Genomic DNA, 11,562 nt, shown 5'->3' on the forward strand with positions numbered 1-11,562 from the left:
TTTTACAAAAACACGCCGTCAAGAATCTATTATTGTAATATAATTGTCACTATAACTATACTGCGTGATAGCTCTGAGTACGGATATAGTTATAGCTAGTAAAAGCTAGCTGTTTAACTAAATGTTAGCTTATAATGGTCAGCTCAAACACAGCTGTTTCATGCTAATGTTTCCTTAGAAATCTCATGTCGCAACGGGGGGTTTACTATCTATGGAGTGCGGGCTCCATGTTATTGTTGGCTTTTTTTTGTTGAGTGGCTAAGGCACCAGTTATATAACTAACATCTATATTTATAGCGATGTTAGCTCTTCCTGCGTATATTATGCTTGTCGAATAGACATCAACCTTCATAATGCTCGATAAAAATGGTATTTTTCAAAGCTCATCGGGCTTGATTGATATAATGCAATTCTTCAAACACGTCAACAAACATTCATAATAGCAAAGATTGAGAGGGGGGAAAGAAAATGTTGCTACAAACACATCATGTTCAGGTTTTCACCTGAACTCACCAGGGCCCGTCACAGACGGACTGGATAACTCTCCATTGAATTCGAGACTAAACAACCGTTTCTCTGATAATGTTCGCAAGTCCTGATGCCCGCCAAAGCAAAGTGCTCCCACGCCTGTAAAAAGGAGCTGCGCCCAGATAGTTACATAGTTACAGGCAACCGCCATCTTCCACCTTCATCAGATGATGACATTCTTCATATTTAAACAAAGCACAATCTGTTGGTTATTCATCAGGTAGCTAGTATAGAACAAACAATTAATTTTAGTGATTTTCCTTTTTTTTTCCATTAATTTTATTTTATTTTTTACAAAAACTCCCCGTTAATTTCAAGTAACTACTAAAATAACAGCTTAAAAATTTCAACCGTCATATTTAGATGAATTCAACTCCTTCCACAGACAGGTTTTCTGAATATTCTTTACCGAAGTGAGCATCTGATCTCTAGATTCTCTACGTTATTGACAATTGCTTTCCAGAAATTGCAGGAGAACTTCTCTTTGTTTTTGACCTATATAGGGCCCGGGAAGTGGCTCTGTTCTTCAGCGGGCAGGAAACGCCCTTCAGAACTAATTGAGCATGGTTGCACGGCGTTAAAACCATGCGATATGTACGTAAAGTCCTTACAACAAGCCACCGCTGTCCACTTCAATCAGTGATCTTTTCTTTTCTTTTCTTTCTTTCGGTATTAGGTTAGGATTAAAGTTATCAAACGGGCGAGGGCCAAAAGAAAAACGACGCGGAAGCGTGGAGAAAACAGCTTTATATAAATGTAATTGAAGCTTTCAATACTCCGTACCAAGGTTAAATTTATAGATGAGATCTTGATGCCTGACTTCATTATCGAGCATTAAACATCAAACATCTAAACTAATCTCAACCGCGTAGGAGCTTGCCAGACTATATGTAACATATTTATCATATAAATTTCCGGCTTGTACAGGAGCAGTTAATTTCACTATAACTTTATACAGAGGTGAAACAGATAACTACAATAAACCTGTTATAGATCAGTTGAGATGTCTTTTACAAAATTAAACTGAGTTTAAGAGATAATGTCTAAAGCTTGACTGTTAAATTAAGTATTATGAAGATTGATTTTATATGAGCTTCAATATTGAAAATTCTATGTGCAAGAGCTTGTATTCCGCACCGCTGTTGTTGAAGAGAGAAACCATCACCAGCTAACGTATTGGTTCCTCTTCCACGACTCGAGGATTCTTACGGCAGATTCTGCCGATAAATGTAACTACAGCTAATTAATATATATATATACATGAAAATGAGAGATATTGCGCGAATATTCAACGGTCGATGTTACTACCATTTGAGATGTTATCAAAACAATATTACAACCTTTTTAACTTATGATTAATTTATGACTTTACATGTTATTTACATGAAATTTCCAGGAGTAAACGCGGAAAATAGAAATGAATTGCCTCATCATATTCATGATTCAATTGTTAAATATTATATGATAATGATGATATAATTCATATACCGAGTTGAAACCAAGGTTATCTTTAAAAAAAAAAAAAAAATTTTTTTCTCTCAAAATTCAAGCCGGTAAATGCTGTAACTCGCTTAACAAATATTACCCGAGGCACGAAATAAAATGATTGATCAAGCGACATAAAGTACCATGGAATTAAAGTGAAGGAAAACTTTGATGATGCTTTAAAGCTATGTATTTAAAAGATAAAATATTAATAAATAAATAATGTAAAATGTTTTCAATTAATTTAAATAACTTTCTATTATCGATCAAATTATCAATTGTTAAAAATAGTTCAACAAAGCGATATTATCGATATTGAAGCTGCAAATCGCTAGCTGTTATAATCACTTACAGTTTTATTAGCAGATTATCATTGATCAAATCTTATTATATATTCAGAAAGCTTTGGCAAACTGCTTTAACTATACTCATAACTATATAAATGCAATTATAATAATTGCCTAGAATACATATCAAAATTAAACTTGAAGATTGTACAGTATATTGTTGTTATTTTGATTAGTTTACGTTCTTGTTAGTATATTATTGCATTTTATTATAATATTGACGCTTCAACGTAATAATCTTCTGATATTATAAAAAATTCGATTACAGTATTAAAATCAATAATTGTTTTTATAAATCATCTTTTATATAGTTAGATATTATAGCTAATCACATAGCTTTCCCTCGCTTTTTTTCTGATGGATTTACTTTAGTAGTTATTTGATTTTCGATGCTTTTTACCTCTGGGGGAATGGAATGATATGATGATATATCTCAAATCTATAATGCGGTTTATTTTGGCCACAGAACTATTCATTCTCTATATAATATCCTATCAAAGATAATGTAAAAAATAGTGCTTCTTTTTTTTTTTTTTTCAACGATTGTAAATCAGCGGCGTGAGATGTATAATTATAGGATTCATTTTGCCCCTAGGGTGACCGGGGATAGCAATCATAAATTTAGCGGGTGCTAAACACAGCCCCTTAACCAACTAGCAGCTGGAGCCCGTTAGATATAGTTAAACCCCCGGGGAATACCAACGCCTGGGCTACTTCAACAGCCATTCGGCATGACAATGATCGCCACCGCGACAGCTTCGCAAATAGGATTGTGTATTGCATTTGAAAAGAAAATGTCTGATTCAGTAAAATAATACAACTATAAAATATGAATATCTTCCTGTAGAACTCGCGGCCCAAGTAGATAGCGGCTTCGAGTAATAGTTCAATTAACTACTAAAAGCAGTATGTGTACTGCACAAGCATAGTTTGCTTGCAAAGCCTGCCGCGATCTATTACAGAAGTGATATATATAGTGCCTTTACGATTGAAGAGATTAAATTAAAAGATTAATTCTTTCTAGTAACCTACTATACTTAATTAAAAATTATATAACTACCATAACAATTGCTAACTATTATTGAAGTTTATTCTTTAATATATATCTATAGATATATATGTATATCTCTCAAAAAATATTTGAGGTTATTAAATCTTTGCAGTTGCCATCAAGGCTCTGAGATTAGCAAATTCTGCCTATACTTGTAAATTAGATCTGAAGATAGGTGTATAAAGAATTTAGATAAAAAGCTGAATCTATTCAATTAAAGTGTATATAAGTTAAGAGTACTATATGACTTCGGAATCAAATAGATAATAAAACAACGAAAAAATAAAAGAAGCTGATTATAATTAAAAAGATAAATCTCTTAATTTCAAAACGAATAGATATACTTAAATAGGTATTCTTTTTTTACTATTGAGTTTAATTTTAATAATCACTTCACTTAATAATATTTATATCTCAATCATGATTCATTACTATTAATAAATTTTTATGATCAGTTAGTACTTATGATTTGATATATATAAGTTTAGAAGTTAGGATTTCTCTAATTAATTCTTCAAACAAGCTAATCTTAACCTTATTTTTTTCGTTTTTAATCAATAGATCTTAGAGTTGTATCGCAGGTTTACAACAATAGGATAAGATAAGATTTTTTTTTGACTATGAAGCGTGTATCAAAATACTAGTTACTTTGTGTGCATAAGCTATGTATCACTGTTAACTACTTTTATAAAAAGTAGTAGTGTATTTTTTGACGGATATAATTATCAATTCCCTTTGAGACTTAACTACTGAATTAATTCTATTATCAATTATATCTAATTGAGTAGTATATCTAGTGGATAGTTACTAGGTATACTGACTTTTAAGTTTAGCGGCAGACTAGGTGATCAGACTGCTCTTTCATGGTTGAAGACCCTTGGAATCGGAGATTTAATCAAGCCTGACTCCATGGGTTTAATACGCTGGCAGTCAGGGTCCTACTAAAGTCCAGTTAGGGCTGCTGTTAGCGTCAAAACTATATGACAATGCTCTAAGGGTCTAAAGGTGTATGTATTCCAATCAGCTGTGAGGAGGGGAGGTGAATTGTCATGCTGAAATGGCCTCCAAAACCTCGGGATCCCCTAAGGCGTTTAACTATATATAGAGTACGGATTCCAATCACAGCCGTTACTATTATTGTATATGAGCTTTTAGTTGAGTTGCTAAAGGCCTATCTATGTCTAGCACATACCATAGTCATCTTTTGATCATTTAATATACAGTCATAAAATACAAAGCTTTGATTGAATCATATTTAAAGGCTTAGGTATATATTTCAACTGTGATTGATTTTCTGAATAGAAGGAATTATAATAATTATGATCATGACTAGTGGTTTTGACTAGATAAAAATGATATCAGTAAAAGTTACTAGTATACTCATTGATAAAGGGAAAAAGATCAATTCAAAAAATAGAAATCAAGCAAGCAGTCTCATATATTCAGAGTGAGGAGGAGCAGCCACAACCTCCTAGCACTCCGATCCATACTGTCGCCATTTGTTGATATAGCCCTATTTCAAGATGTCCAAAAATATTTGACAAGGATGCAAGAACTGATAACAAACATATCATAGCCGAAAGTTAAAGTTAAATCTAATACCTGGAGACAATGTGGTTGCTTGAACCGTTCCAACTCCTTGGACGCAAAGCGGGTTGTTGCCAATCACCAGCGTTTTTTTTATTAGCAGGAGCACAATCACCCTTGCGACTGGCATTGAAAACTCCCATTCGATGAACCGCCTTCACCTGTCCACTCTGATTTCAGCCGAAGCGCTTGCTTGAATCCTGTTCAAATTCCTTTGTGAGGCACGTACCCATGTGCAGCAAGGATGTGCAAATGACTCCGGAACTGTGGCCCTGACTCGGAACCGGTAACTGATGATTCCTTCGGATTGTCTTGCAATAAACCAATCGAGTGGCGAGAGAAGTGGAGCAGTGCAATATTTTTCATGTTCAACCAGGTTCTGAGGGTCTTGAGAAGCAGCAGCAGCAGCAGCAGCAGCAGCAGCACCGTGTGTCTCTCTCTGCGCACCGACTTCAGGCCCAGCCACCTGAGCCGCTTACGCTAGCTGCTCTTTTCTCGGCAGCGCATCAACATCTCTCGTTCTCATCATCTCATCATTCTCATCCTTCTCATCCTCTCAACCGCTCATCCTCATCCCCATTCTCATCCTCGCCCTCAGCCCCATCACCCGCTAATCGCTGAGGGACCACCCCACAATCTGAGAAGTATCCCTGTTACTCTTTCCTCTAGTCACTCTTCATCTTTCGCAGATGTAGTGGCAGTGAAGTGACACTCAGACCCACTTCAGAATAACATCAACAATATTTGTTTCCGAAAGAAAAAAAGAAAAGAAAAGAAAAGTAATATACCTCTCAAACCAACTCCCTTGCCCATTTCAAAACTTCCTTCATGTATTAGCGGGTTCATCCATCCCCGCCTCACCTCTTAAGACTATCAAATCCTGCATGGTTATATATTCATATATAGAGATAGGTATATGCTTTAAGACAGCCCATCCCTTCAACCTTCCGGCATCATGCCGAACCTACGATCCCCGGGCGGCGGACAGCAGCTCTCCCTGCTCGGCTCTTCCGCAAACGAGAACATCACTGACATTCAGCAAGCACCCCAGCAAGTTACGACCCCATACCATAAAAGGGATGAATGGCCGCCTGAACGTCTGGCCAAACTCTACATGATTCGTGTGCAGAACTCGAAGCTAAACTGGGATGAATTTCAGGATGTGCGCCTTAGAACACATTCCACTTAGTTATTTTTCTCATGATTATTCGCAAATTGTTTCCTTGTATTTTTGTTTTCTTCTCTTCTTCTTCTTCTTCTTCTTCTTCTTCTTGTTGTTGTTTTTCGTTGCCGAATATTCATTACGTTTTCTAACTTTGTTTTTTTGGTGCAGAAATTCTACCCCAATTATCATACGCAAGTGAGATTTAAGTTCTATGTAAGTGAACATATGATATATTCCCTCATGAAATATTTTCAATATCCGCATCCCCCATTTAATTTTATCTACGCATGCCAGATGCAGCCAGTACATAGGCACTCTTTTACTAATTGCTACATAGGAAGCGAGAAAGCTTGCGGCTCAAAATGCACTGGTAATTATTATTATATTCTTTCTGAAAATATAATAATATCTCTGCTAGCATAACGGGGTAGATGCTTGGAGCTAACAACTAGACCTAGCCAAATATCTCCCCGGGGCATCTTCCAAGCAACATGCAGCCTCGGAGCCGCAAGGTGGGACGTCCGCTTGACAAGTTCTATGGAGAAACCGAACCAGAGGATTCCGGCACCGAAAGTGAGGGCGGTGACATTATGTATCATCCCGACAATACCTCAGCGGGCAATCATGTCGCTGTAAGTTGTCGAATCCCCACCACATACGCCCATACCCGTGCTCATCTATCCATCCCAGAAACCTTTGACCAGCAATCCCACACCCAAACAGAAGTCAAAAACCGCCTCAACCACATCGACCCGCAGAAGCCTGAGACCCACCACCTCTTCTTCAATGACCGGCCCAGGTGCACGCGCAACCAAGCGCCTGCGCACCAGCACGTCATCCCACCCTCCAACGCCATCTACATATGCAGAAATCCCACACCTACCGCGCGGCCGCAAACCCGGGTCATCGTCTGCAGCAATTACTCGATCCGCTTCTCTTGCTGGCTCCACCACCACCCCCGTCCTCTCCAGCTTCTCAACGCGTATGCACCCGAATGCAACCGCCCCAGTCCCAGCACCAGCAACAGCAACAGGACCGGCACCGGCACCAGCACTAGTACCAACATTCACCGCCGCCGGAAACCCTGCCAGCGAATTCGGCTCCAAAATCCGTTTCGATCGCCTCAACCTGTCCGACTGGACGTACATCTACCAGCTCGCCAAAGCATGTCCTGCCGAGCGCGAGCGCGCCGATGCTCTCAGCTTGCGTGACCGCGACCACCTGCGGGTCATCGCTGAGATGCGGAGTCGCATGGCGGAGATGGAGGCGGAGATGGAGGAAATGAAGAGGAGAGTAGTGATGCAGGAGGCTGCTTCTGCTGCTGCCGCTGCTGCCGCTGCTGCCGCCGCCGCCGTTCCTATGACAGCTAGGACGGGGAAAGCGGAAGGCGACAGCGAGATGCACGAGGGTCAGGGCCAGGGTCAGGGCCAACCCTCGCCGCCGCCACCACCACCCCCACCCCTACCACCACCATCACTACTACCCCAATCACCACCGTCACCACCGTCGTCGTCATCATCAGCCTTATCGTCGTCGTTACTCCTACTCCAGAACCTAGCGGATCCCACCTCATCTTCATTTCGTGCCACAAACACGCCAACATCCACGTCCACAGTAACAGCCGCCGTCGTAGTAAAGACGGCCGCGCAAGTCTCCTCAACGCTGAAAGAGCGCACGACAGAGCTCACGGCGCTGTTCAACGTGCTGTGGAAATCGAGTTTGAAATTCATCCCGCCGTTCCAGCTCGAGGAGATGGGGATGCAGCGCGGGTGCGAGGCGGTTTTGGGCAAGATTGCAGAGATCCACGGCGTTGCGGAGGAGTTGGGAAAGGTGGGGCGGGTGATTCAGGTCGAGAGCGGGAGGGGCATCGTTAGTGAGACTGGGAGTGGGACTGGGAGTGGGACTGGGAGTGAGGAAAAAAGAGGAGATGAAGGTGTCATTAACAGTAGTGTTGGTGGTGGTGGTTGTGAGGGAAGTGATGGTAGTGTTGATGGTGATGACACGAGGCCTCCTTCGGAGCTCAAGGGTGAGATGGATTAGGAGGGGAACGGACGAGGAGTTTGCTTGAGCGTTATTCCATTTGTCATGCTGGGGGGTTCAAACTTTCTGGCCCCCCCCCCCCACAAATTTCCTACTTTTAATTTTAATTTTTTTTCTTTTTCTTTTTTCCCCGTCTCTTCTATTCAGATTGATTTCAGTTCCCCTCCTCTCCCTCCCTCCTTGCCGCCCTTGTTTGTAATTTTCGTCAGCTAGTTTCTCTCAATGAATCACGGAAACGGAGGGGGTTTTTGCTTCTCTACAGATGATGACGATGAAGGAATTCAGTTTAAATTCCCCACCCTGCTCTCTGGCCAGCAACTGACCGCAGGCCAAACTTGAAAATGTGCAATTAAGGTTGGATCAAACCGTCCCCCAATATTTATATAAAATCAAGGATGGATGGCCATCCCCTCCCCTATTGATAGCTCAACATTCCCATGATGTGAAAGTGCTTTATGCTATGCTATGCAATTTACTGATTTCTGATTTTCGGATAGTAGTAATATTGCATAACTCAGATGATTTGAATATTTTATAATTTATCAGTATACATTGTATTGCTGGGCTATCTACGGGCTGCACGTTGTAAATGAATGGGCTGCACCTCCAATCATAGATTATATAGATCAAAATATTGTCATCAACATATATATATATATATATATATATATATGTGTGTGTGTGTGTGTGTGCCTTATACTTTTTCTTGAAAGTACGTACATGATTCAGACCCAGACTAAGATCGCTATGTTAGTGAGTTTTTTATAGCTACGTATATATCTGAATTGTAACGGAGGAGGATAGGAGGACATGCCAAAGATAAAAAAAAAGTTTCTTCAAATATGAGAACCCTGAAAGAATACCAGTACTACTAGCATTGGTGATTTTCACACATGCAGTGCACATCATCATATATAATAAAAATTCTCTAGGAAAGGCAAATAAATTTCTTAAAAATATATAGTTACTCGTGGTAGGGGATTCTAAATTACCCACCTAACTATAGATTTCACTACAATGATTTTGTGGTTGGGAGATATTGAATCTACGCCAGATCGTGAACATAAATAATACTTGGACAAGGAACGAAAACCGCGGCTGCGTACGGTAGTTACGGGCCGGCCGGATCTGGACCGGATGGGGATTTGGGGGCCCCCGGCTACGAGCAAAACCCTGCGGGCGGCGCTTAAGCAGATTCACACACTATGTAGTCTGTATACAGTACAAACGGAAACCCCTCGCAGAAGGAACAATAAATAGTCTGCTCCGGCGAAATGGAGGAACTTTAAACGTTGAGGCTAAGCAAGAAGGTTTCTCCACAGTTCCGATTCTGTTCGTGTAAGCCGTTCATTGCTCGTAGTTATATATTATGCCTGGGCAGCCGGGCAGGTATACAGATGGTGGTTATCTCCTGTTCCTTTTATCAATTTACTGCTCTTTATATCTCCTAATAGCTTATGCCTTGCATACTAGTATTCACATCTGATAATTGGAGTAATAATAGTACTTATGTGTCTTTGTAGCTAAATAACTACCAACCATGAAGCTTCTCTTATCGACAATTGTTGGTTTTCATATTTTTTTTAACGGAATAGCGTGGAAAACATCAGTGGGTGGCTGTCATTTTCATTTCATCCCCTCATGGAGTAGGATATTAGTTAGTAACCATCACATCTAGATATCGGAGTTTCTCACAAAGCTTAACCCGCACATGGATGGGTTTCTCCACATCGATGAGCACGGGATTTTGCGCCACTATGATGGAGATGGAGAAGTTCTTGACTACGCCAGGCTTGAGCCCACTGAGCTCACTGCCTTTGCTCAAGAGCGCTATACAGGAGGCACACTCGACGATCTCCTTGCAGTGTGGAGGGATGCTGACAGCTCTCTGGTCGAAGATGAGATGATTTGGAACCCGCCTGAGGATCATTTCGCACTGATGAATTCGGAGGACGCGCTGCCAGACACTCCTGAGACGCTGAAGTCGGGAGACACAAATCTTCTCGAAGCTTCTGCAACGCTTTCCTGCCGTGACTTCTTTTGCAGGCAAAACAGTCACTGCTCGCTTGCTTGGGGTACTCCTTCACCGTGTCGGTTGTGTCTTGGTGTTTCAAACCACTCTGGCGGCTATTGTAATCCGTAACTATTTAGTTAGTAGTCAGTCACTTGTTAGCTGGCTTTGTAAAACAATCATCGTGTATATATATATTTTTGTTGCGATGGTAATGTCCATGTACGTGGCCTTGTTATCTATCTCCTGCAGTTTCTGTGTCCCAACTCATGGACTGTATGTATGTATGTACTGTACAAAACGCTGCTTGTCCCTTCGTCTTCCATGTATGTATCTCTCTCCTAGTTCCATCCATGTTGCCGCCATCGATGGACCGCCAGCGTGCCAAGCCGCCACGGTACTCGGGGGGACCTTTAAGCTCACAAGCACAGCAGCCTATAGTGACACTCAAATGGGTTTTTTTTGATGTTTTCCAATGCAATTACTTAATTCCATTTACAGACACTTATTGATAGAAATTTATACTAGAAAGCAATGCACCTTGATTCCTTGAATTCTCTAAGTACATTTAAAACAGTGAATTTATGTCATTGTAGATATTATCACTAGATATCATCACAAGATATCATCACTAGATATCATCGCTAGATATTATTGCTAGATATCATCGCGAGATATTATCACAAGATATAGATATCATTGCGAGATATCACTGTCAGTATATATATATATACACTGTGGTTTCCACACTATGGGCTGGTGATTGCAGTGTATCAGTGGTGGGTTCAGTGGGCCACACCCGCTGTGGGCCGGGCCACATCACCACACCCATGGGTATATATATCACTATGAGCACAACCATTTAACAAATGGTTATGGCTTTTCACTATGGATAATCTAGTGATTATAGTGCTATCTTATCACAGTGATGATATATATTGAAGATGATATCTAGCAATGCATTGCTTTCTAATAATCAATAAGCTCTATTCAATTACAAATAGAATGAATATGATAGGTGTGCGTACATTGTAACACTAGTATAAAAAGTTGAAAGGACATCCAGGTACTTGTTACTAGAAGAAAGAAGTCCACTGTAGCTTGAGTTTATTCCCCAAGTTCCTACGTAACTAGCTCTCTCTTACTTACTATTTAGCTTATTTTTTAAAGTTTTTATCGTTTATTTCACTCTCGACTTTTAGTAGTTAGTTAATTACAGCATAACTAATGCACATTAACTCTATTGCATGACTTGGTAGTATAACTTCGTCCCGTCGGCCGATCTATAGATCTCTATGTTCTAAGTTTACAACACAACAGCTGCCACGTCTCAGACAGTGCGATATAA

At 40.3% G+C, this 11,562-nt stretch overlaps 2 protein-coding genes across 2 annotated transcripts; both read left to right on the forward strand.

Annotated features, from left to right (window-relative positions):
* Nucleotides 1-5,953: 5,953 nt before the first annotated feature.
* HCBG_08384 (uncharacterized protein) lies at nucleotides 5,954-8,203 on the forward strand (the record flags this gene model as incomplete). The annotated part of the gene is made up of 5 exons (XM_045435433.1): nucleotides 5,954-6,160; nucleotides 6,332-6,376; nucleotides 6,501-6,533; nucleotides 6,622-6,795; nucleotides 6,887-8,203. The coding sequence occupies 5 exons, from the start codon at nucleotides 5,954-5,956 to the stop codon at nucleotides 8,201-8,203; spliced, it is 1,776 nt and encodes a 591-aa protein (XP_045283925.1).
* Nucleotides 8,204-9,743: 1,540 nt separating this feature from the next.
* HCBG_08385 (uncharacterized protein) lies at nucleotides 9,744-10,346 on the forward strand (the record flags this gene model as incomplete). The annotated part of the gene is made up of 2 exons (XM_045435434.1): nucleotides 9,744-9,767; nucleotides 9,882-10,346. 2 exons carry the CDS (start codon nucleotides 9,744-9,746, stop codon nucleotides 10,344-10,346), a joined length of 489 nt encoding a protein of 162 aa, XP_045283926.1.
* Between the last annotated feature and the right edge of the window lie 1,216 nt (nucleotides 10,347-11,562).

The sequence above is a fragment of the Histoplasma capsulatum genome (assembly GCF_000150115.1).
Source record: "Histoplasma capsulatum G186AR genomic scaffold supercont2.15, whole genome shotgun sequence".
Taxonomy (NCBI): Eukaryota; Fungi; Ascomycota; class Eurotiomycetes; order Onygenales; family Ajellomycetaceae; genus Histoplasma; species Histoplasma capsulatum.